At 44.5% G+C, this 26,410-nt stretch overlaps 1 protein-coding gene across 1 annotated transcript in view; it reads left to right on the top strand.

Moving 5' to 3' along the window:
• CACNA1B (calcium voltage-gated channel subunit alpha1 B) overlaps positions 1-26,410 on the top strand; it is a 298,173-nt gene that overhangs the window by 175,986 nt on the left and 95,777 nt on the right. The window contains exons 14-19 of the mRNA XM_072882927.1: positions 2,531-2,643; positions 6,807-6,938; positions 7,844-7,916; positions 12,707-12,824; positions 19,623-19,690; positions 24,828-24,934. Coding sequence (XP_072739028.1) covers positions 2,531-2,643; positions 6,807-6,938; positions 7,844-7,916; positions 12,707-12,824; positions 19,623-19,690; positions 24,828-24,934 — 611 coding nt within the window. The remainder of the gene's footprint in view (positions 1-2,530; positions 2,644-6,806; positions 6,939-7,843; positions 7,917-12,706; positions 12,825-19,622; positions 19,691-24,827; positions 24,935-26,410) is intronic.

The following is a 26,410-nucleotide window of genomic DNA, read 5'->3' as shown; positions in this document are numbered from 1 at the left end:
AGGAGGAGGTATTTTTACCTTTGGTAAGTGATCACTCCTAAATCCAGGAGTACAGCTAAAGCCAACTTCTCCTCTTTTTGGTAGTGTCAGAAGGAAAGCTCAGAGCTAAATAAACTTTGAGATTAAACCAGCCAGCCCAAGAATCACCTGTGTCCAACAGACTGAGGTGTTGCATCAGGCTGCACCAAGTGTGGGGCTCTCCTCTCTGGGGTGTCCATCGCAGCCGCTGGTGGCTCAGAGCAGTGAAATGCATTCTGCCACTCTTTCTGGCTGCATAGCCCAAAGATAATGCACAGACTCTAGCTGTCATGAGAGAACAGCAGAGCACAAATAACACAGATAATGTAAGATAACTGGATTTCTGCACATTCAGAGTTGGTGCCTAATCCGAGGGGCAGAGAGGCTCCCCTCAACTGAAGGCAGCCGACACATGGAAAAGTCTAACTGTACCACAAGATGTTCTGCAAAGGCTGGAATGAAGAGTATGCCCACAGAATACAAGGGGGCTGACACCCAGCTTTCATTAAATTCAGTGCATGCCTAAAGACCCCAGCTTCTGTAAGCTGAGTCAAAGACATTTGGCAGCCAAGCAATATTGCCTAGTTAGACTTTTTAGGGTATCATTGCCTTGTTTGCATTGTCTAGTGACAGACACTGCATCAATGTCCTTCACCAATGGATTAAGTAGGCTCTGAACTGCAGCCAGCTTGCCCCCACGCTGGCTGCCAATTTCCACGGATTCTTGTATCCAAGATGCTTCTTCCACAATAAGAAGAGCTTGTACTTGTGATAGTCATGGACAGGTGATTTAGGAGCTTGCATTAAGTAAGAGATAAACCTACTGGGTCTCTCTGCTTTGTGTCATGCTGTGGTGAGTGTGGCACTGGCAATAAGCTTTGCCGAGTGTTTCCCAGGAGGTAAAGCTGTTGATCTGTTTCTAATTATTCCTCCTTTAGAGAATCCACTGGGATCCTACTTCTAGCTATGTTTCTTCCTCCTCACCCACCTTCCAGCCCCCAGAATTAATTCAGCTACTTCACCCCCACTGGAATATCACACAGATCTGTAGTCAGTTTAGTTTGACAAACCATTAAGATGAAACTGTTCAAATGCAAAAAGTGAAACAACAAATCGGAGCATCAGTCTTGGGAGAAACAGTCCAGTGGGGTCTCATGTGAAACAACTCCCAAGAGGCCATGTTGAGATGCCAGGAAAATTAATTATCACTGTTACATGTGGAGGGTCTAAGGAAAGGTTTTTGCTGATTCATGAGGGATTCCCAAGAGTGATAGACTGTGGGAGAGAAATTTTAGTTCCTTCTTTCTGTGATGGGAGCAACTGGATGAGCAACTGTTGTATATCTCCCTTTCCCACTACATTTTCTTGAAGCTCAGGGTACAGCATTTCTTGCAGAGCAGCTGCAAGCAATGCTGTGTTTTTCAGAAGACATCCAGGTTTCTGTTTATGAAGGGGGTTTCTGAGCTGCTGAGTCTCCCAGCACTGCTCAGGTACTCAGACACAGCTCTGCTGGCCCTGACTTCCCATTAACACTCCCTTTCACAACACAAGCAAGCTGCTCGCTGGGGTCCGGTGATAATGTGTTTATGGTGTGCTTCACGCAACTGGGGACCACGGTCCATGGGAGCTCTGAAATGTTAGGTTAATGCAAGTAATAACAGTAATTGGCAGCGAAATGCCTGTCTTCTCTTATTAACCATGCAGGAATCTGTGTTGATATAATTGCCCTTTCCAGTTGTGCTTAACCCATTACTATTTTCTCCTTTTTGTAATAAAGGATTGAAGAGAAGATTTCTTTATCACTTGAAGTTAATTCTCTGCCAGCCTTGAAACAAACAATCAGACAAAACAAGAGTTAAAAAACCACCTTGACTGGGGACAATTTTTTCAATAACTTAAGCTGAGGGCCTGGCAGACAATTGGATGTGCATGCTAGAGACTTTGCAGGATCTCTTAATAGCTATTATCTTAATTGGTCTCCTAAAGACTCTCAGTTGCCAGAAGTTTCTGGTACATCTTGCCCAGAGCTAATGCTTCGCTGTTGTGCAGTGCTGTGGGTGAAGCCTTTTGGTGCTTCTGATGGAAGGGGAGGATGAGGCAGCGTCCCCTTGCATCTCTGCAGGCTGGACTGACCGGCTGCATGGGGTGGGAAAATAAAGTGTTGGCATTTGTAGTTGAGCCAGTGTAGAGGAAAAAAAAAATTACAGTGTCCTTCAATAAAGGTTATTTTATATAGGTAGTTTGCTTGCTAGAGAAGAAAGCAACAAGTTCCTATCTGTGATTCCATATGTATCTGTCCTGCTTCTAGGTTTTGCCCTTTTTTAGACTGGACTGCAGAAAGTTGGAACAAGGTTTTTTAGTGCTGTTGGCTAATTCATGATTTTGCTGAAGGCTCCATAAGAGAACCATCACAACCCAAGCTCTGATTCTTGTTCTCTCCTCAGCGTCTCTAGCAGCACCACAAAGAACTAAGCAGAAATTTGGCCTTGTGTAAAATGGACTCTTCTTGCAGGTCATCGTGGGAAGTATATTTGAAGTTATTTGGGCTGCAGTGAAACCGGGTACCTCATTCGGCATCAGCGTATTGAGAGCTCTTCGACTGCTGAGGATTTTCAAAGTAACAAAGTAAGTCCAGCTCCCTTTCCTCTCACATGAGACTTTAGTACCATATGAAACCTGTATCACCAGCGCCACAGCAAGTAGTAGGGCTTTCCACACCTGTAAAAAACAAATAAACAAACAAAAAACCCCAACAAAAACAAAACCAAAAAACCAAAAACCCCCAACCCCCCAAAAAACCCACCAAGAAACCAAAAATAAATCCCCCAAACCCCCTGTACTAGCTGGCACAAAGGTCTTGTCTGTCCTAACATCCTATGTCTGCACTGGCTCTAGTGGGTTGGGGAATGGAAGAAAATTGCAGATGCAGAATTGCTCTTCCCTTGGCAGGGCAATCTGGGTTTCTGGTAGTCAAAAGTTTAGGGAGTTCCTGAGCCAAAATTTGCATCCACAAGGACTTTTAACAGCCCTTTCCCCAGCCTTGTGTACAGGTTTGTCTACCCTTGGGCAGAGGGCTCCATAGTGTCGTGATGGGCTGCATGAGAGCATCCTTCTTTTCTTTATTTTTAAGTTTGCTTAAAACAAAAATCTCATGAGGTGATCCCTTATTTCTTGTGGTAAGAGAAAAAAGTTTCTTATTTACTTTCTAAGCCCCACCAACTGCCCACTGCCCTTATCTGCTGCTGATCTGGTGATAGTTCCTTAAGTATTTAGGAACTGGTAAACTGAGCTACCCTGGTTATTGCTGGATACTAAATCCTGGTGCCTGAACCACAGTGTTGACACAAATATGAAGTGTGGTGCTGCTGCCTGTGCTGTGTCTGGTCTGGGAATGTCTGAGGTTTTCATTGTTGAGCCTGTGAAGCTGAATTTTCACTAGAGTTGGCTTGCCACTGCTTTTCAGTTGTTTTCATGTTCAGGCATTGCATTAACGTGTGCTGGCATTAGCGAGGAGCTACTGTGTGGTTTATAAATCCATCTTGAGCAATTTCTGCAGGATTTAAAAATTGTAGTGTGGAAATTGATTACATGTTTGGGTGCTCCTGCTGTTGTTTTCCACCTTTTTTTTTTTTTTTTTTTACACCATTTTACACCATTACCTCCTCAGATCTCCCCTCTTTCCATCACTCTCTTACTTGTTCTTGGCCTGAAGTAACAAAAGGAGGAATAGCACCTCCCTCCAAAAAAACCCAACCACCCTAAATAGATAAAGCGTATGTTGTCACACTTGAACAAAATGGTCATTTGAAGTAACCAGCTAGTTTTGCAGCTATTCAAACACATGGGTTTTGCTAGCTTTGTAGGGTTTGCTAATTTATATTTGCTAATCATTATGCAGATCCAAGATTCGTGTGTGATACTGTGCCATTTGTTGTACTGTGGGACAAAGGGGTTGGAAACATTAAGTTCTGTAAATGTCCAGCAAAAGAGGTGGGTGCCTGCCCCAAAAATATCTCTCAGTCTACATTTGCACTAGTCTTATTTATGGAAAACTCCAGGTTTTGTAGCAAATTCATAGCCATTAATTTTCAGCAGTTAATTTTATCCAGAGCTACTGAGATTTAGTGTATTTGATTGCCTGTTGTACTTTTTAAGAATTCTGGACATTTTTGCAAGTTAAAATGAACTTTTTGCAAATTTTGACTAGTCAGAATTTTAGCCGATATATAATAAAGGGATGAAGCCTGAGATTTAACTTGACAAAGCAAATCATGGAGCAAGCCGAGTACTCTCCCCCTTCTCAGGACAGCAAGTGAAATTCTCACCCCACTGATGCTGAAGTTCCCTTGACCTAATTATGTGGATTTTTCACCTGATATGATATTGTGTTACCAGAAGCCAGGTCCCCCTCAGCTCACATGGGGGGATCTCAGCTGTGCTGAGCCACATTATCCCAGTGCCTGAGCTGCTCAGCTCAGTCCTAGCATAACTCACGGAGAGCGACCAAAGCGATGGCACCAGGCACAGATTGCTGCCCACCCGCTCTCATTACAGTCTTTACTGTGAAAACACCCTGATCCTCAGTAGTTTTCATTTTTTTCACTTTTTCCATCTCTTTCATAGCAATTTTTCTCTGAAGCTCCTTGCCCTGGGTTTTTTTTTTTGCCTCTGTGTTTAATAGAAGCCATTTGCAGTCCACCTGCTTTGAATAATGGATGGTATTAGACCTTTTGATTCATATGTCCCAAATCAGTGTGACTGCAGATGGCAGGGTGATATGATAGTTAAAAAGTTAAATTACAGGTGGCCTGAAAGGTGACAACAGGATGCACTATGAGGGGACGCAGCCTAACAGGGGCTAAAACTCAGTGAGGAGGGCAAGGAGAAAATGGCTTTGCATGTTTTCCTCTTTGTCATGACAGAACTGAATGGGGACTGGCATCTGTAGAAATGCAAGTGCTCATTATATCCTGCCGCTCTGTAGTCAGGCAGGGTATGGTGGTGAGCTATTCCAGGACGAGACAGAGCCTCCACACGTATTTTGTGTCTGGCTGTGTTAACTGCGAGGTGCGAACCCCTTGCTTGTGGCAGATTTTGCCTGAAGCCATTGTGTCAAGCAGAGGAGAGCCATGTGATCAGCAAACCTTCCTCCTCCAAGGAGAGCAGCTCAGCCCCTTTTGTTTAGGGGCTAACCCTGAGTAGGTTTGGTTGCAACTTTTTCAATTGAAGATATTCTCCCAAGAGACCAAAGTTTCTCCTGAAACCTCTGTCACTGTATTATGGACATAACTTTCCTTGGAATGGGTGCAATGGGAGTGCAAGAGCCTGCTTCTCCTGGGGTGGATGTGCCTGTATCATCCTCAGCACAGAGAAACGTGGGGTGGTTCAGTCCTCCCAGCTACACCTGGAGGAAGGAAGAGGAGGAAAATGAAGACACAGAGAAAGGATGGCATTTCTGCTCTTGTGACTCAAGCTCTGAGCTTCTCTCCCTGGCGGGAGATCAGACAAATCCATGGGCTTCCTTCTGCTGGATACCCACAGCTGCACTGCAGGAAGGAGCTCAGCGCATGGATCTGTCCCCAAAACTGCAGCTGGAGGACACACAGGGCAGGGTGGTGGAGCATGCTGCTGCAGAGAGTGACCTCTGGATGGCAGCTCCCAGCACCAGGCGGTGGGAACGAGAGAAGTCCATGGAGAAAAAGAGAGAAAAATTTCCCTCTATGGTCTAGACTCAAAACTTTTAACAGAGGACATGTGAAATGGCTCTAAATCACTCATTTCCTACTGCCTACTCCAGTCCCATTGTTCCGCATGCCTGTCTGTCCAAAAGGAGATTGTCAAAGAGCTCCTCTGCTTAATAGCTCTTTCTGCATTTTCTGATTCATTAGTTTTCCTAATATAAATGCTCCCTGCCTGTTCTCAGCAGGGCAATAAAGCCGGGAAAGAGAGCTGTTTCTGCGCACCGTCCCCAGCACGCCGTCACTCGATGTGCCTGCCTGCACCCGCAAGTGTGCCAGAAGCTGTCTCAGGGGACGGGAGAGATAAAAGCAAACTAAGTTCAGTGTCTGGAGAGCTGTGACTTGGATGTGTCAGTCAGCATTCGGGCTAAGCTATTCCCTCTTGCCGTGTTGGAGTTAATGTCCCAGGTTCGTTTTCATCCTCCGCGGCAGTTGCTCAGTCCTGGATGCTTAAACCATGTGGCTGAGTTGCCCCACACTGAAGGCATCGCTGTGCATGAATGAGTGTGTTAAACGTCTACAGAACTGTTTAAACATGCGGGAGTTTAAGTCCACTTGTGGATGCTGGCATTTGATAAGTTGGAAGGACACACTGCAAAGACGTCCTGGTGGAAATGAGCTGTTCATTCCTGATTCGTGTCTTACGAAGGGAGGGGTTCACCATCCCCACATTCAGTCTCACTTTGATAACGTTGATACGTCCCTGTTTTTGAGACCCCTGCTCATGCTGGATGAGAAGATGCAGGAAGGTCGAAATCTCTACCAGGAAAGGGGTTACTAAGAAATTAAACCGAACACTTTCGCTGCAGATGACTGCTCTGCATGGGTACACATGCACTGAGGTGACCGTCTCTGCCCTTGAGATGCTGCAAGAGGTTTTGCCCCTCAGTGAGCTGTATTCTCCAATCATAGAGGGGAGTTTAAAGATGCTGATATTCCCTGCCATTCCTTTCCTTTTTTTTTTCATAAGAAAATAGATCGTATTAGTTTCTCACCGAAGGCTCTTCTCCTGCTAACGTTATCTCTTGGCTGCTCTGACCTCCAACACAGGTACTGGAATTCCCTGAGGAATCTGGTGGTCTCCTTGCTGAACTCCATGAAGTCCATCATCAGTTTGCTCTTCCTGCTGTTCCTGTTCATTGTGGTGTTTGCTTTGCTGGGGATGCAGCTCTTTGGAGGACAGTAAGTCTAATTAATCATTGTCTTTTCAGGGGTAATCTGAAAGCAATACCCAAGGGGGAGAGGGGCCACAGGGCTCAAAATATTCACATTGTGGGTGCAGATGTCAGTCTTTCTGGGCTTCTGAGCTGTGATCTCTGGTTTATAGGAGGATAGTTCCTGTTCTGGCGTTTTTCCTGGAGCTGAATTCTTTCTAGTTACTAGAATTCTTTCTAGTTACTAGTTACTTTCACAGCTCCTATGTCATTCCGTTGTCCCCATATACACCCAGACCTCTGAAAGAAGACTGAGGGCGACAGCACTTTTTCTACTGTGAGGGGAAAGGCAAATTTTTTCTCTGGAAGCCAGAGCAACAGGATTTTTTTTTTTTCACTTGGAATATTTTTCTGCTGGAAAACATAGTTCTGTTGAATCTGATTTTTTTTTTCACTAAGAAATGCCAGTTGTGATGAAAAGAACTATCACAATATCACCATTCAAACTCCAGTATAATTTTTGAAATGAAATAACTTTTTTTTTAATGAACAACTATTTTATCTTAAAAAAATTAAAATTAAATTACCTACTAAGAGGGCAATTTCAATTTTGACTTTTACACTTGAGAACAACAACTTCTTGGAATGGTTTGTTCCACAAAAAGCCTTTGAGATTTTGATTGTTCGTTTTAATTGTGGATGAAAATGAATTTCAAAGTATCAGAATTGTCTCCAGGAATAAAATTGAGTTTCTGCTGATAGTTCTGTTAAACATCTTCTCAGAGATGCTTTGTTGCCCGCTGTGGTTGCTCGAGGTGTTATTGCCAGGTGGAACAAATGTTGCTCTCTGACTTGGGTTACAGGGTATTACGAGAATGCAGGAGAGTTGCTTGTCCCTTACTGCTCTTGTTTTTATTTCTTCCTTCTCTCTAGATTCAATTTTCAAGATGAAACACCGACCACAAATTTCGATACCTTCCCTGCTGCCATCCTCACAGTATTCCAGGTAAAGCTATCCCTTGTCCTGAGTGAGCATTAGAAGATAAATTCCTGGGCATCTCTTCCTGTTTATGGGGAGCAAAGAGGTCCTGAAAAATCTGTGGAATTTAGGAAAGGGGAAGTCCTTCCTTCTCATGTATTTTGCCGCACTGACCAATTAATGCATCATTAAAAATCAATGCTATGGAATTAAGGAAAACTGGAACAAAAGATTTTTTGCTAGGAAAGAAAATATTGATGAGATAGACATTTCTGTGCCGAGCTTAAAGGCTGTGTGTGCCCAGGCTCTCTTCTCCTGAGGCCCCTGCCTGGGGCTGCACGCTGCAATGGCAGCACTTGCATGTGCCCGCTGCATAAATGGTCCTGTCAGAAATCCCAGACAGCGACTGTGTGTGGTTGACCTGTTTCACTTTCTCCTGTGGTTGCCGTAATTTAATGAGGAGAGAGGCCTGAGCTAGCTCCAGGCAGTAAGGAAATAATGTAGCATTTTGCATGGTAATAGCTCAAGATAAGATAATGGTGGATAAGAATTACAGTCAATGGGGGAGCACAGAAAGAGGCATCAGCCTTGGGCAAGTTCGTGTGATGGCAGGAAGAAGTCGCAGTTCTGGCAGATGCAATGCTCAGATTTAAGAGCCTCATTTTGCAGCTGTTCTCTGCATGCCTTTTTTAAACAGTTATTTCAGGTGTTTCAGTAGAGAGCTGGGGATGCTGCACCCTGCTCCGTGTGCAGGTAACACTCAGAGGTCTGTGGAAGACCACCCTGCATTTATAGCGTTGTCCTACACAAATTGTTGATGTGGGCTGGAGCTGAGACTTGACCCCAGATCTGACTAGATCTCAGCGAGGCTTGGATTATGTATTTCAGTGTCCCATCCCAAAAAGGATATAAAAAATTGAGTTGATGACAATTTTTTGATTAAAACAGAAAAAGAGCCTAAAAGAAAATGTGTCTTGTGACCTCTGCATAAGCAGCTTCATATGGGTATTGCTTCTCTCCAGATGTGAAGCAGGTTCAGTAGTACTTACCTCTCAGGATATTGCAAATCATGGTAGATTAATATTTGCATAGTATTTTAGTACTCATCAAAGGAAGGGCTTACAGAAACGTAAAGGTATTGCCATGAAGCCGGAACCAAACCCAAGTCACGCTCCGGATATGAGCATCTGGAAATTTTTATGTTATTTTGCTCTGGGACTATAGCTATCTCTTGAGAATACTTAGCTGAAATATTCCCTTTCTATTCCTGAGATAAATACCCCTGTAATATAGTGGCTGCGGGATGAAGGAAAACACTGTTGGTTTTATGACATTTGTGTAGAACATCAGAGCTATGAATTAAAACCAGAAAAAAACCATCAGCACTGAATTAACTCAGTGCAGCCTTGCAGAGGCATTTCAATAACCTCTGCTCCCAGTCCATCCCCCTCCTCCCCTGAATTTCAAATATCATGTCAACATTACTTCAATCCGGGCTTTGGATCCTTTTCTAACCTCGTCTCCCATAAACTCAGGCAAGCTAGCACGCTCGTCTGGTTGCTGGTCTAATGAGCAGCATTCAGTGAATGCATTTGATGTGTTGAACAAATATAATAAAGCCAGATACACCCTGTTAGTCCCTAACCCCTTTGGAGATTCTTTGTTTAAGAAGCAGTCCTAAACAAAGTCTTTTGCAGCCTGCCTTAGCCCATTTTATTTCAGCAGACCTGGCTGGGTCATGGTCCTCTGTCATGCAACTCCCAGGAAATATTTTGTCTGCCTGGCAGCTGGCTGAACTCAGCATTGGGTGCAACTGAGCCCTGCTGTCCCTAAATTCCCTTTGAAGAGCATCACGTGCTTTTCTCCAGCTCCTAGCTCCCAAGAAAGTCTTTGTGAGCTGAATGCCAAGCTGTGTATATACAAAATACAAACATGAACTAGATATATTCATATATATGTATATACATGTGAAAAATAGATAGCTGCATCTCCCTATTCCAGCAGTCATTGAGCTGGAAGCATTTACAACATCCATAAGGGCAGAGACTCTATAAAGCAAAAAGATCTCTGTTAACCTTACATGCTCTGCTCCCTGAGAGCTGCTCCGTAAATAATTACACGCTGCTGGCTACTAAGCCGCAGAGCACTGGTGACAGCTGGAGGAGATGAGGAGTCACAGTGGCAGGATGGGACTGAACCTCAGCTCTGCTGATGGGCGCCTGCGAGGCTTGGGAAGCAGAGCTGGCTTCGGTTTGATGTCCGTGTGCTGGCTGCCCTCGCTGACCTGCCTGCGAGATATGACACTGAGCTGACGTGATTTTGCATTTACTCAGGCCCTTCTTCAGGAAAGCATCTCACTTTCAGGACAGCCCTTTGAAATTCTGCAGTACTGATCCCCAGCACCCGAGTGTCTCCCACTGTTAATGTGCTCATTAGTCCATTAAGATTTCACAACAGCTCTTGAAAGCTGTTTTTATTCTATCACCTGATGGCTCCTCAGCCAAGCCTAAGTATTAAATGCTGAGCTGCACTGGACAAAATGTTCATTTGGGGCAGCCAAAAGCAGTTTTGGCCCCGGGGAAAAACAAAATATTTGGGCTTCAGCTTATTCCAAAGTCCTCTTTGCTTGCTCCCCTCCCCCTGCAATGCTGTCCTTTTGTCTCCTGTAGCAAGAAGTTGTTATAGCATCCATGCACAGAGACTTTATAGAGCAGAAAGACTTTTATTTTTTACTGCATGTGCTCTGCTCCTTGAGGGCTGCTACCCAACTGCTTAAGTAATTCCTCCAGCTGATGGGTGACAGCACAAACAGTGGGAAGGACACCAGGTCAAAGTGTTTGTTCTCTTGCCAGGGCATCAGAGAGCATCCTCAGCTCTGCACAGGCAGGCTGGTGAGTTTAGACCATTTACCTCTCCGCAAAAGTTCCATGAACCAATTTTTTTTCCTTTAAGTTTTTGTTCCACTTCCGAAAATAATCCAGTTGGATTTTCAAACCCAGACCCCAGCCTGCTGGACTTGTTTACGTGCAGCCTGTAATTTGTGATACCTGTGACCCCTGGTCTTCTGCAGGGCATAGAAGTGTTCCCACCAGTTTCCCTTTCCACGAATGTTTGAGTCAACAGAAATCACTTTATGGTTATTCCCTGAAAGCAGGAACAGTTGTGAATTCATCGAAGTGATGTGAATGCAAGCTTGTGAACAGTGTTTTGCGTACTTGAGTCACAGAATTGAAAGCCCAATGCCCTGGTTCATATTCTCTGGTGTAAATCCAGAGTAATTCCAATGGTGTGGGTTAGGCTTGGGCTTTGAATCCTGGTCTCTGAATTATCTGAGACCAGATTCTGCATTTAGGAAACAAGCTTGTGTATGCACTGTATGTCCTTGTGTCTATACTTGCTCTTAACCTATTGCTGTCGTCAGCACCAACCCTGCAGCAAGAAAATTTCTATCAGGAGCTGATGACTAGCCTGGAATTTGCAATCATTTTGAGCATACTGTATGCACATGGGACTTGGTTACTACAACATACATCATGCTTTGGGCTTGCTTTTTTTTTTTTTTTTTTTCCTTCTGAGAAACACAAAGATAACTTCCTGTTTAGGAATTTGAGCTCCACATCCCAGTGGGCATGTTTTAATGTACTAACAGTAACTATTGTTCAACTCTGCCATGGCAGGCAGATGAAGTGCTGATCTGCCCAAAATGTTGCTGTGTGAGTCATTGGTGAAGAACAGGAATGGCCGGTAATTCAGACTGGTGCAAAATTAGTATCTAGCATGACAAGGCTTATTTGAGTGTTAGGTGTTTTCACTTATTATGATTAGTTTTTCTATTATTCATGTGTTTGCTAATTAGCCTCAGGTCAGTATCCAGAGCCTGCAGCCAGGACAGCTCTGCAGAGCCAGGCTGCAGTTGTGCTCGCCTCTGTACAAGGACATCTGTCCTCACTCATACGCATTTGGTTATTGCTTCTGCTCAGTTTTTTGTTTTTTTTTTTGTGGGGGGGGTGGGTTGTGGTTTGTGGCCATTTGGGTGGCTGAGGGTCCTTGTGGCCTTGGCAAGCAGGAAACCTGGAGAAGAACCCGTGGTGGTGCAGCCCCCTGGCAAACTTTGCAGGGGTTGTGCTGCCCAGTGCTTGGCATTTGGAGTAACATCCACACACGCACCAGGTGCAGCAAAGCTGTCTGCAGCCCCGAGGGACAGAGGAAGAGTGGAAGGGGGTTGCAATGTTTCTCCTGTTACACGGTCAGTCAGTCTGGATAGTGTGTGTGGGCTGGGGGAGAGCTGAGCAAACCCTTTCTGTATGAAGTGAGTGGAAGGAGCTGAAGCTGGCAGACGTCCCACTCAGGGCACTGGGCTTAGAATTCAGAGTTTGTGGGAAATGCTGTGCATGGAGCTGTTGAAACCTGGTATGTCTGCTTGACTTAAAAATGGAGAGGGGGGAGAAGTTTTGCTGAGGGTGAAGTGTTGGAACATGGCTTTTACTGCCTCCGCATGGGAGCCTACGGCCGGAGGTGGGCAGCAGGCACGTAACCAAGAGAAGGCAGGAATGGGGCAAGGGTCCTACCTCACCAGTGGTCCTCACTCCTCCTCAGCCCATGCCAGAGGAGAAAGCTGCATCCAGCCCAGAGTGAGACCGTCCAGGGCCGGGGGGTTGTTGTCCCACACTGCAGTCTGCCACACTAACGTGCTCATCCATTTTACCCCAGAGACCAGTCCTAGATTGCATCAAGCAGCCTAGCTCCTGCAGACCTTACCTACTTTGTCTTTCCTTTGAGCCATCCTTTCTTCTTCTCTCTTGAATTTCACTGTGCAGATCCTGACAGGGGAAGACTGGAACGCGGTGATGTACCACGGGATAGAGTCGCAGGGTGGTGTCCGCTCGGGGATGTTCTCCTCCATTTACTTCATCGTCCTGACGTTGTTTGGTAACTGTATCCTTACACATTGCCTTGTGTTGGTGGCACAGTGTGCCACGCACCCTTCCTGGGGTGCTAGAAATATCTAGTTTTGTTTAAATTCTCACACCCTCACTTACGCTTTTTAAAACCAAATTGTTGCTATAACTTTGCTCCTTACAGCATCCGGGGCAAGAGGCGTGGGCAATTTGTCCATGTTGGTGTCGCTTTTCTGATGGCAATGTGGACATGGGCTTCGTTCATTTTAATTTTTGTGTTTTACCTTAAGAATGTCCTGTTATGAGTTAATTTATGTTGTGGGGATAATGATTGAAGTCAAGCCAGAGCAGGACCTCTGTACCTTGAATATTTTTACATGCAGTTTGCACTAGGCCAGGGGAAGAAACAGTTGAAATTGGTTCAGTGCATAGATCAGTCTTCAGTTTCTTGGTACCTTTGTCTACACGACAGCTTAACCAGCTACGCGATTCCAAGTGCTTGCAATTGTCTTGTATCCACATAATGCTTAAAACTTAAGTCCAGATCTTGGGGTTTGGGCTCTGGGAGTATGCGATCATGTTCCAAGACCTGATGCATGAAGTCTCTGGCGATGTTTTACTCTGCTTAGTCATGAAAATCTCTTGAGGGCAATAGGCAACTGGAAGCCTGTATCCCCCCAGAATGGCCCAGGGTGTCTGCTGGGACAGCACTCTGATGTGTGTTATGTCCCCAGAGAGGTCTGAGGAGGCAAGAACGTAGCAGTCACATGGAGCTGGGATTTGGAAAGGGAGACTGTATTTCTTACAGAAATGAGCAAAGAGATTCTCCCATCTAACAGCTGGGTGCGATTAGGAGAGCCAGCAGAGCATCGTAGCTGTGATGGCTCTGTCCCTGCTTCATGATGGAGGCTGCTGATGGGCTGATGTTGTGTAGCATTGCTCACATTAACTAGGGACAAAACTGTTGGTGTGAGATGCTTGCTGGCTGCAGCGACAAGCTGTGTGGAGTCAAACAGAGCATCCTTAAAAATGGAAACTTAGAAACTGTTCCATATGTGAAGCAGCCCAGCTGGTTTGTTTGTTCTGTAAAATAGGGATAATAACGCTGAGCATTGCCGCTCTGCTTGAGAGCTCTCTGGAGGGTTCCCCAGCAGTGCGAACCTTCTTCCTAGTTACAGTCCCAGCATTCATCTTTTCCTAGGAGTCCTGTTTGGGCTGACGGCTTTGGCTGGGTACCTAGGAGAAAGGGAAGGGTATGTGTGGGGCAGTACTTGTGCTATGACAACGTTATAGACATAGACCCCCTTCCGCTGGGGGCCAAGATGACAAGAGATGGGACGTCAACACCCATGGACTGCGCGGCAGTGCTCTGGCCCTCTGCTTTGCCTGAAATCTTCCCATTAGAACGAGGAACTGAGACAGGGCAGAGTGGAGCAGGCAGCGTGCGAAATGTGCTTGTCACACAAGTGTGTCTCTGCAGGATTTATCCCATTAACATGCACTGTCAGAGCCAGAGCAGCCGTGACACCCGAGCTGGCTCGGCAGCTATGCTCAGACATCCGCCTCGTGGCGGGGAACATGTCCCCTTCCAGAAACACGAGGCTTTGGAAAATTGGGTCAATGGAAGCGGGGAGGGCGGGAGGGATATCTCTAAATCTTCAGGGCCTGGCATTTGAAAATGAGATTAAGCTATAATCAGGCCTGACAGCAGGGCTGAGAGAGACTTTTGACCTTAGAGCAGCTAAGGTCCAGCATTTTTGAGGAACAGGATATAAATTCCCTTCTTGCACCTTTAATTCAAGGACAAGGCCCGTCCTTTAGCTTTCATTAAAAGGAAAAGAGCAGGGGTTGTTCAAGGGGAGGGAATAAGGACCTGGTTCACCTACTGCCGCTGCCATGAATTTGGTATTTGCCTCTGCTTGCCCTGGCAGAGTGGCGAGTCGAAACCTTAACCACATTCTCCCCAAACATCACCCTGGCAGAGAGCAGCTGTCTTGCTTTCCCTTTTGCTGTCCTGCTGCCGAGGGGAGCCAGGTGGTAGCTTTGCTGGCTGCTTCACCGGCACCATCTCCAGTGCCTCCCTCATCCCCTTTGCCCGCAGTTGCATGCTGGTGGCACAGCTTTAGCACAGCCAGAGCGCTCCTCAGGGCACTACCTGTGCCTTTAGCAAGAGGATATGTCAGGTGTGATTCTTTAATTCTCCATGAGTCCTGCAGATGGGGATGAGTTCACTGCAGGTGAGTTTCTGTGAGGACAAAGTACAGAGAGAGGGCAGAGCTGGCTGACAAACAGTAACAATACTCAGAAACCCTTTTACAGTGCCCTAGAAGAATTCTTTCACCAGCTTCTAGTGATCAGAGTTATAAACCTGAAGGAAATCTATTAATTTCTATGGAGATATACACCCCTGTTGGACAATCAGAGACCTGGCCCAGGTTGTATCTGTAGAAACTTAGTCTAAGAGCATCAGCTGCTTTCACAGAGAGCTTGTAAGAGCCCTTCTGCATCGTACAGGGACCTGTTTGCTTTAAACACCATGGGCAGGAGGGGAGAACTGAAGCTGGAGTGTGTGGTGGATGATGAGGGGTTAAATCTTTTCCGTGGGAATTGCAGCAGTAAGCCCACTAATGCTTGCGCTGATATTTCAAACAGTATTTCAGTAAGGTCAGTGCTACCCCTGCTTTTCACTAGCTACAGTTTTGATGCTGAGAGCAAGCAGCAGCAGGCAGTCATTTATCTCTGAGGGAAACTGTATGACTGTATGAACTCTGAACTGTATGACTTACCAGGGACTTAAGTTGTTATTAACTGTTAAAATATAACCAGCAACATCTGAAAATAAAGTTTCGTTTGCCAGAAAACAACAGTCCTGCACTTTTGCGGGAAGTAAAATACTCATTAATGTCAATGGTGCTGCAGTGCCCCAGGAATGTTAAGGACAGGTGGGTTTACAGGGCGAGGTACGTGTCTGAGCCTCGGGTTCACCTTCCCAAGGAGAGTCCCACAGCCCAGCAAATGCCAGAAGGACACCCTATAGCGAGCAGTACAAGTTGTTGATTAGGTTAATTATGGATTAATGTGAACTGTCTTTTCTGCTCTAACTTGGGACTTCACAAAGATCTCCCCCCCTCTGCCTTACAGAACTCCCTCCAAAAAGCTTTAAAAATGTACTTTTTATGCATTGGATTTTTTTCATTTGTCAAGTGTGGATTTGCCACCAGCCCTCTCCACACTTTGGCTTCCCCACAGTTCACTGCAGCTGAATTTCTTAAGTGGGACTTTTTGTTTTTATTTTCTTATATCACTACCGTTGAAATCAGTCTAAGCCCTTCTGGATGCTGATCAGCAAAGGGCACTTTGGTTCCTCTGCTGGGATGGGTTTTACTTTCAGGTTTTGAATGTTGGCATTTGGTGAGTCCATTTTTAAGAGTTTAGGCAGACTAGATCAAATCTTGTTAAGAGAATTGGCATTGGCGATTTTGGGTCAGCTTGCAAAACCTGCTCTTTTTAAACACGAGGGACTCCTTTCTTCTCCCAGAGTTGCTTGGGGCATTGTGACTGTTCTTTTTCATGAAGAAGAAAGGTGGGTGGTTGCCTGCTTCCGCTGCTTCTTACTGCAGCTGAGTTGTTTCTTTGAATCCATTTACTTTTTCAAGGGACTATTGCAAGGAGAAGATCCAGAAACTTTGTTTTTGTAAGTCAGAAGTCTCTCACGTTACGTTTCCAGTTCCAGAGAGTCTGTGTGGAGCCAGACCTCCGCCTCTGAAATGGTTTAATGAAAGTAGTATGATTAGAGTAACAGCAGGATTTGGCGCATTTTCTAGGAAATTACACCATGCCTGTATTCATTGTTATCCGGTTAATTGATAAATTGATGCATCTGTTGAGGAAAAAAAAAGAAAAAAACCCATGAAAAACTTCAGAGGAGCCTGAAATGAAAAGCAGCAAATGCCTGGAGCATGCTGCCTTTCCCCTTGCCCTTAGCTGCCATGCAGGAGAGCCATACTTGGTACCGGCCGCTGGCTCAACTGGTCAGCGAGGTCCGTGGGTCTGCCCAGGTTACACAGCCTGGACCAGAGGCTGGAGTTCAGGTGATATTTGGAGCTCTGCAGAAAGGGCTGAGGGACCTTTTTTGGGGCAGAAACACCCAAGTCTGCCAGATTGTGTCTGCTTGGAGATGAATCAAAACAGCCTGATCTGTTAAAAAAAAAAATTAATTATATTTCCAGTGGTTGATTATGTTACACACGACATTTTCAGCATATGTGTGTAGGAGGCAGGGGTAGGAAGACAGTTTTATTATCGAGACATTTATTTCCAGAGCAGGAGGCTAGGAAGCATTACCAATGTGTTGAAAGCACCCCAGAGGAAGAAACCCAAACAGCCGGCACCGGCCGGCACCCCGGCGGTGCTGTGGGCAGTGGTGCCTCAGCCTCCCTGCCTGCACCCCCAGCCCACAAGTGACAGCCCCCTCTTGCCAACCATCGGTTAAAAGGAAATGGGGAAATTAGTATCTTTGCAGATGAAAAGTTGATTGAACTCTGACTTCAGCATGGCAGGGAGGTGATAGTTTCCACACCATCTTTCCCTTTTTCTTGTTCTTTATCTGCTGGGTTCAGTGGAATTGAGGTGTTCCTGCCCCTCGCTCCTCGCTGTCCTGGTGGAACAGAGGAAGGAGCAATTGATGGGCATCACATTTCAAACATCTGTCTGTCCCAGAGGAATCATCTTCACATGATAAAACCCTCCATCCCCTGTTACATGACATGGAGAAAACCTGATGGATAACCTGGCCTTTGCCTGGAGAAACCCCTGGGTTCTGTGTCTCATCCCCTGCGGGGTTTGGGAGTCTGGATGCAGATGCATCCTAAGAGATTAAATACAACTCCTGCTTTCCATTGTCACAAGCAGAGGCTCCGGTTTTGATGGGCATTCAGGCTCTGGAGACACTCATCCCAATGGGAATTAGAGACATGAGCATCTGGTTCTGAAGTCTTGTCTGAATTATATTTGGTGAAAGCTATTGAGAGGGAAAGCAAAGAGGCCTTGAGCTGGTTGTTTGGGCCAACTTTGGTCCCTGGCTGCCCTGGGAAGTGTCCTCAAGCCGTGCCAAGGTGGGGTGACGGCTGCCCAGCCAGCAGCACCCGCAGCCAGTGTGCTGCCCAGAGGCTGCTGGAGCAAGGATTTCTGGCACACTCCTGCTCGGCAGAGACAACTGCAGCCGATGAATCAGCCTTGCACCGCTCCTGGCTCCTCCATTTATAGAGAAACCTCAGATGCTTCCTCCAGGCATCCTTCTGAGAAATGGAAAGCAGTCAGAGGGGCACTGAGGCCAAGGTTTCCCAAAATCTCGTTGCAGGTTTCCCAGCACCCTGGGAGCTCACGCCTCACCTCTCCTCCCCTCGCTGGAGCGACTGCCTGGCTCCCCCCAGCACGCCGCCCTTGTCCCTCAGTCCTGCCTTCGCTGCGGCACAGCTTTCAGTGTTGCTTCCAACCCACAGACCAGAACAGGGGACACGTCCAGTTATTTTCTGTTGGGTTAATTAGCTGCCTAAAGCTGCTGCAGTCATTTCACTCAGCTTATGGGGACCTGCATCTGGTCCTAGACCCATATTTGGCTCTGGTGAGGACAGTGCAATACAAACACAGTAGAGGCACATTGCTGTTAAAGCCTTTGTGAATCTCCAGAGAGTAAATACTCATGAGGTCAACTTTTCATATTTAGAGGAGCAATCATACCTTTACACAGCTATGGAGTGAGTGACTCTTCTGTCACAAGGTAATGTGCAAAAGCAAAATGCATTTTCTTCTTGGAGAGTAGTTTAGACTTGGTTTTGCTTTGCTTGCTCTCCTCTCATATGCAAAGGTATCTGATTTACAATTGTTTTGGGGTTGTTGTGCAGACACGTATCTGGAATAACAACAATAAAATATATGAAGGGACAAGTAATAGCTGAAATCATTAAGTGGAAAAATGAAAATAAAATATGAATAAATAATTATAGGGAAATGCTATGTCTTAGTGATATAATGCAGTGCTCTGCAGAGAGACCCAGGCTAACGTGGGCACTGGTGGTTTTTTAGCTGGGCTACATGCAATTTGGCCTGGACTAACGGCCCGTTTCCTGGCAGAGCTCATTAGCTCAGGCTGGGTGTCCTGCTAACAGGCTCTTCTGTAGCTGTGCTCTGCGTGATGCTGCAGCATTCAGGATGGAGGATGTCCGTGGTGGTCTAATTGTCATATCGACTTCAGTGTGATAAGTCATGATAGCTTCCTCCCACCAGTATGTAATGCAGCAGTGACCTCAGCTTAACTTTTTCGTGGCGCCCAATGCCTTTATATAGCTATATGTTTATATTATGCAAATGTTGGCTTTAAAATTACTGATTTCCAGGAGCTGTACCAGTTGTCCTTTTAAACAAGAGGGAAAAATGAAGATTAATCCCTCTGTGTGTGTGTGTGTATGGGCAGGAGCGTAGGTGTGGATTTTCTGGAATGAAAAAACAGGGGCTGTTGTGTCTCTAGGATCACCATTGTAGTCCCATGCCGGTCGCACCTATGGCGCTGCACAGCCCATCTGCTCAGCACGTGTGTGTATCCTCACCACGGATGTGTGCTGGGGAGGAGACAAATGGGTGTCCAGCACCTGCTGTGCCGCAGAGCTGGCTCCCAGCAAAAGGGGGTGAGTTAGAAATGAAGACAAAGCAGTGGTGCAAGGGGTCAATCCATAATAAATGATGATTGTAAATGGGGAAAGACAGGTAGTGGCAGCAGAAGGGAACAGTTTACTGTATCTGCTGTGTGAAGATTTTTTCCTTAGCTACTCCCCAAAAGATACGCTCCTGAATGTCTTCTTGGCTATCGCTGTTGACAATCTGGCAAATGCCCAAGAGCTGACCAAGGTATGTATGAGATTTCTGTTTCTTCAAACTCAGACCACAGCTGCTGGATCTAAAGCACATATTAGCGACGCTTCCAGACACCCTGAGATTCTTCTAGAGCCTGTTCATGCTCTGTTTACCAGTTTACATTGCAGAGAAGGACCTGGAGATTTATTCTTGTTCAGGTTTGTTTCGTTTCAGGCTTGTTTCAGTGAACTATTTCATGTTCTTTAGTTTCACTTTATCACAGAGTGGGCAGTGGGCATTGCTCATCTCACTGTTGCATGGAGGTGCACAGGCATTCGTAGCATTTGCTGTTTTCAAGAGCAGAGGCGAAGCAATTAACAGGTTTTGGCTCACTTGAAGCTTAGGCATGGGGAAACGCAGGTGTTGTATTGCTGCTTTTGCTGTTTCACACTGATGTTTCATACCTTGTTGAGTTTTGGGATGAATCAAAGAATTAACATTCTCCAGTCATCTCCCTGGAAAACTTGCAGAGGCTGTTGTGAATACTCAGTGAAGATGTTATAATCTTCCTGCCTCTCACCAGGTGCAAGAGAAATCTGAGGCATCAACCCAAGTGCAGGCAGAAAGCCAGGTCCTGGCAAGAGATGGAAATGACACCGATGTAACTCTACTGTATGCACAGATTTATATTGGAGCATTCCCTAAGGAGGAAAACTTATAGCCTCAGTATTGTGCAGGAAGTATTGCAAGTGCTGCAGTTTGTATTTGTATTATTACACACTTTTGATTTCTCATTGTAGCATACTCAGTTGTATTTATGAGGCAGCATTAGATTTTGTTTGCACATTTCTAGCTTGTTCTCACTGAGTGGATAAAAACATGCACACCCCATTGCTGTGCTGCTGCCATCGCCATAAGTCACAGTGACCTGCTAGTGGCAAAAGAAGCACTGTATCCACCTTAGCAGTTGTATTTTACAAGCTTTAGCTTATATACTCCTTATAGGGTAAGAGGATGACTAACCACATGCTTATGCAGCAGCAGGCAAGGATGTTCTCTTTTTAGAGTTGTAGAAAGGCGCAGTAGTTCATAGATACACGATGCAAGTCCGCAGTTCAGGGACACAGAGATTTCTAGGAGTTTCTCACCCCACTCCAGCTGCTGAAGACCAAAGCAGCCAACTGTTCCCAGTTAAAATCCACGTCTCTGTTGCAGCTGAGCTTGTCTTTACCAGCTCTCCTTTTCTGCTGTGGAGCTGCGTGACTGGCTTCAGCTTCCAGCTTTGACCGGAGCCTCGTTTCCTGACAGCTGATACCCAGTGCAGACCGTACAAGAAGGCTGGTGGCTCTCAGGTGTATAATAAATGTTCCTGTGTCTCTGAGACCATGTTCTGCATCCCTCCTCTCTTACAATGCAGCTCAGGGCTGTGTTTAACGGCTCTCAGTGTATTTTTCTGGGAAGTTGTTCCCTTACAGCAGCTCAGCTGTTTCTGTTCTTTCTAAAGCCCACAGAAATCCCCAGCCATGAGGCATGCATCCTCCCAGCCTGTTCAGGAGATTTATGGGCATCCTGTGCATGTGCTAAGAAAGAGGATCAGGCCCAGCACAATTCTTGGATAATGAAGCTCATCCTACTTCTTTCTTAATCCTTTTACTGCTTTCTTGTGAATATTTCAGCAGCTGACTGGGATGGTTAGAAACCTGACTTTGTTGGTGTTTATAAAGTATAATTAAATATTGATGGATTCAGCACCATTGCCGAATCATAAAGCTTCTTGAGAAACTCTTTTTTGCTTTAATTTTATTTATGATTCCAAAAAATCACTAGGGCTTTGAAAAGAAGAGGAAAAAGATAAAAGTAATTCAATTATATAGCATACCTGGAGAATGAGGGATTTATTGCTAAGTAAATATGATCATGCAAAACCAAAACTGGCCTGGAGATATAATTAAGTTACTCAGGAGTCAGTTGATCTCAGGAGACTTTCTTGACATTTACGGTGTAAAACTAATCGAGATCAGTGCTGCATATAATGTGGGAAAACCATAAGCAGTTTGCAACTGCCTCTGTTTTGGAAAGACAGGAAGCTTTCCAGCTAACCTTCAGGACTGAAACATTCCAACCAACATTTCCACTTCTGGATGCTAATTTGGACTTCTTTTATCATGGTATTTGAACATTTCTCTGTAGTCTTAGCTGGGCCTTGTGACCTGTAACAGAAGTTATCAGAATTGTAACTATATTTAACTTAGGCTTGGTCATCCGATGTCTGTTACAAAACTCACCAGTACTTTGAAATGACTCATTTGAGGGGGGGGGGGGAAGAATCACCTTCTTTGCTTTGAATATATAAAGAATCTGTTCCTCAGCCTCTGCCTCTCCCTCCCCAGGTCTCTCTCTTCCTCTTCCTGTGCTGGCTCTCCCTTACCACTGACTTAAACTCTGCCAACTTAGTTTCTAGTGATTTCTCAGAACTGTCCTGAATCTCTTTGGTTGCCTACCTTCTAGTTTTTTCCATATATTGGCGGGTTTTTCTTCCTGTTCACTTATTCAGACTTGAATCTAAAATTGCCCCCCAAATTTGCTTTTAAAATCTTCTCTCCCCTGACCATCCCATAATGTCTCTGGTGACATAGAGCAGTTCGTTCTTCATCCTTGTTAAACGGGCATGTAAAGCCGCCACAAGTGACCCTTTATTTTCCTAAATATCCTAAAGCACAAAGTGTGTTCTCTGATCTCTGTGCACTGCCAGCAATCCTGAGAAAGCAGTATAAAAACATGCAATGTGGGATAGAAGGGGTGTGTGAATTTTATATAAAAATATATTAAAAAGTTGAGACATCCCCAGAAATAATGGACTGAAGTGAGTGGCAAAACCAAGAGTCTAGCAGCCATGGAGACCCCTCCTCCTCCCTCCAGATGGAGAGGACTTTAATTGGGTGAACTTAATAAAGAACAGCCAGCGTTAACTATGCACATCGTTAGGGGTAGCACCAAAGATGGGTTTTACCATGTGATAAACTGTGTGGTTTAAATGAAGATTTAGAGCTCTAGAAAACAGAAGGAAAACATAGAAGAGAAATATCCTTATAGGCAGGGCCTTTACCTGCGCTTGCCCCTATATAATGACAGTGACAGTCGAGCTGCCAGAGCTGGGCTGTTGGTGGGAGGTGGGATGGATGGATGTTGCTGTCACAGCTCAGAGCTGGTTTCAGTCGTGCACCATCACACCCCTGCGTGCTTCAGCAGAACGAGATGAGCCTGTGCCCCAGTGAGACCCCGCAGTGTAAGTATCAGGCAAAAAATTAATTAATTTTTGTAGTGATCTGCAGTCTCTGGGTGGAAGGAGCTACAGAAATCTTATGAAGCAGTCATTTGCTAAAGAGCGTGCTTGTTCTGAGTTAGGGTCGGCTGCATTTATGACAACGGATCTTTTCTGCTGTTACTTTGAGATATCAAATCCAGCAGAATTACTGATGCACTGGGGAGAATGGAGTTGAAGCTACAAATCTTGAAGAGATGGTAAAAACTGCACCTGGTGCTTTAGGTGCACAGAAAGAAAAATCAAGGGCCTTTGAATGTATGTGATTTTAACACTGCTAGAGAGCATCCTCAAGAGAAGAAACAGCTTGAAGATATCTGCGGAATGAAAGGAAAACCTTAAAAGCCTTCTTATTGGGGGCCTTATTCCTCAAAATGTTCATATTCTGCAGATACTCTTGATTTACAATAAGCTTCCAAATCACTGATGAATTTACTGGAAGTTGGCAGTTGAGAAATATTGACTTTGTATAATTATTCAGCAGGGCTTTTTTTCATGGCCTGTCTCTGGTTCTCCATTCACTACAGCAGGAATTTACTTGTTACAGATTTGCTAATATTTGGAAAGGGAAAAAAAGAAAGAGGAAACTTTATTGGTAGCAGATTTTTTTGATTAATTTCCTATAATTTCTTTTTTCTTTGAAAGGAGAAAAGGAAAAGTTTCAAAATGAGTTCAGTTTAAGCAAATAACACCAAAGTCAGAGCAAGGAATTGTTTATGCATATGACATTCAGGATGGATAAATCTATATGACTTCCTATTTCAAAGCTAGATGTCTTACTGTCTGCTTTCATTACTTTAAGCGTAACCCTTTCACAGCATTACCTTTGAAGAGCAGAGGTAGACCCATGGCATTTCGTAAAGTTTGACAGGAGAGCCGGTGACTGCTCTTGTCTTGATGTGTGGTTATTCCTTGAATATGTGTGATGCTGATATTGCCATCAGAGGGTCTGTGCTTATCCTGCCATGATTTTACTATCTAATTTGACTGACTAGAAAGTTCAAAGGATGTTTAACCTAGATGACCACTGAAGATGAACCTGGCTGTTTCTTTGCCTTTTGCCCTCATCTCATTGCTTAAGATCCTGTAGTTTGAATTTCAGCAGTATTTCTCCTGTCATTACACCAGGTGGGAGGAAATAAATCACAGTTACACTCTGCAGGAACGTGCAATGCCAATAGAGGTTAAAAATCCACATGACGTGGAGATATACAGAAAGCATGAACATAACCATCTTCCTGATCTATGCTTGAGTCTACAGACTACACTTTAATATGGCTCCTCCTTTCTGCTTTCACCCTGTAAGTCCTCAGTGGTTCAACTGAAATAAGTGGAAATATCTGGGGTAAAACTGGTGTGAGCAGGACCAGTCAAATCCTGAAATTTATTGTTTCAGAAAAGTCACATTGGCCAGAAGTCATGAAGGATTTAGGAGTCTGTCTCATACATTTCACTAGGACATAGGCTTTAGAGTGTTTTTACACATGCAAGACTGAGATAAATGGGGCTCACTTGACCTCAGAAATGTCACGCTTGTGGTCAGGTCTCTCCCTGCTCTGCCATAGTCTCCTTCCCAAATTCAAAGTGATAAAGGAGACCCAAGAGAGGTAAGAAAGCTTTGCGAGGGAGATGTGTTCTTGGTAAAGTCCTTGACCAAACCTTGCATTTCTCATCTTGACCAGCTATTGCTGGCACCAAGGCCCTACCCAGGGGTCCTTGCAAGAAATTATGAAATTCTGCCTTATTTTAATGAGTTTCCACTGTTCTCACAGCACAGCATGACAGTCATATATGATCCGTGCCTTGGGGAGCTCTGGTTATTGTCATTACATGATGCATGCTCTGATTTCTTTTGGTTTTCTGCACCAGGATGAGGAGGAAATGGAGGAAGCCACCAATCAAAAGCTCGCCCTGCAAAAGGCCAAGGAAGTGGCAGAAGTCAGTCCCATGTCTGCAGCTAACATTTCCATAGCCGCGTAAGCATTATTTTATTATTTAGGAACTTTATCATTTGGTTTCTGTTTTTCAGTGTTGATATATGTCTGTTCAAGTGGAGCATCCCATAGTACTCTGTAAGCCCGTTTACACCATCTCTGTTACTGACAGGGCTTTAGGTTGACTGAATACTTCAGTGCTGATCGCTTAACCATGAATTTAATTAAGTATTTCTTTTAGTTTGTTTTTCTTTGTAATGCCTCATCCTTTGCCTTGTTATAAATAACTGTATTTTAGAACGAATTTTTGAAGCTGTCCTAGGATAGATTTCACCAGGTGAAGTGTTAACATTTCACTTTGGATTTTTACTTAAGAGAGGTATGTGTGCGCATAATGTTTTAATTATTCTTTAATGATCTCTGCTTTGAGAATTTAAGTGTAAAGGCATCCTCCTAAGTATCAGACTGAAAAATATTCTTGAATGCTCTTTCTTTGCTGTTTGAAAGCATGCTGGGTTGAATAAAATCACGTATGTGAACAGTCACTGGTTTGTAGCTAGAAACGTCAATTTGCATTTTCAGATGCAGGCTTTTCTGCGTGGATGTGAACATATGCACAGATTCCGTGATAGCAGAACGTTGCCTTGGGCCCACCTTTTCATACACACTGACCTAAACTGAAGTGAAAAATTGATACGTAGGTGGAAATACGTAGGTGAAAATTGTCTGGATGTTGCTGAGGTCAGTGCAGAGTTCTGCCTGCATGGGATTATGGGCCTGTGTTTGAGACGTGCCTACCTTGAATGGATTTACTTAAAAGTATGTTCTTCTTAAAGATTCATTTACCTCTTCTGAAATTTTAGCATCAGGACTTCCAGCATCAAAAAATTTGGTCATGTGTTTTACTGAGAGCTTTTGCAGGGGAGACCTCCAAAGGCTGGAGAAGCTCAAGCACAGAAAAACACATTTCCTGTTCAGTTTTATTCCAAAGTATCTGAAATACAGCAGGATCCCTGTTTGTTCCTTCAGTGTAAATCTCTTGAGACCCTTGTTAGTGCGAGTTTAATCCACTGCATCAAAGATAATAGGCCAAATGGAGCCAGTTCATTATATGTGAAGGAAAAGAATTTTATTAATTTGACTATTTTATTCTTCTTACCATTTTATTTTGCAATTACTGCTTTAATCAGCTCCTACTTATGCCATGTCTGTTTTTGGTTTTGAATATAATCCTTTTCTTACAATGATTTCCTGTCCAGTCTCAAAAAGAAGTCAAATGAGGATATTTGCTCTTGTTCTTTGATGAATTTCCTGGTACTGTTATTTTAAAATGCAAGATAATGATACTTATTTTCTTCTTTTTTAATCAAAAGTATAGTGCATGTGAAGATTTCTTAGAAATCAGAAAAAAACCACTTTAATGGAGCTAAGATTTCACACCACATTGTTGGTTGCTTAAAATAACCTCATTCCATGATTTTTCACCAGGCTTTCACCTGGTTTTCTGTATCACAGGGC

The sequence above is a fragment of the Ciconia boyciana genome, chromosome 18 (genome assembly GCF_034638445.1).
Source record: "Ciconia boyciana chromosome 18, ASM3463844v1, whole genome shotgun sequence".
Taxonomy (NCBI): domain Eukaryota; kingdom Metazoa; phylum Chordata; class Aves; order Ciconiiformes; family Ciconiidae; genus Ciconia; species Ciconia boyciana.
The sequence above is the reverse complement of the archived record's forward strand: the minus strand, read 5'-3'. Positions and strand labels throughout refer to the sequence as shown.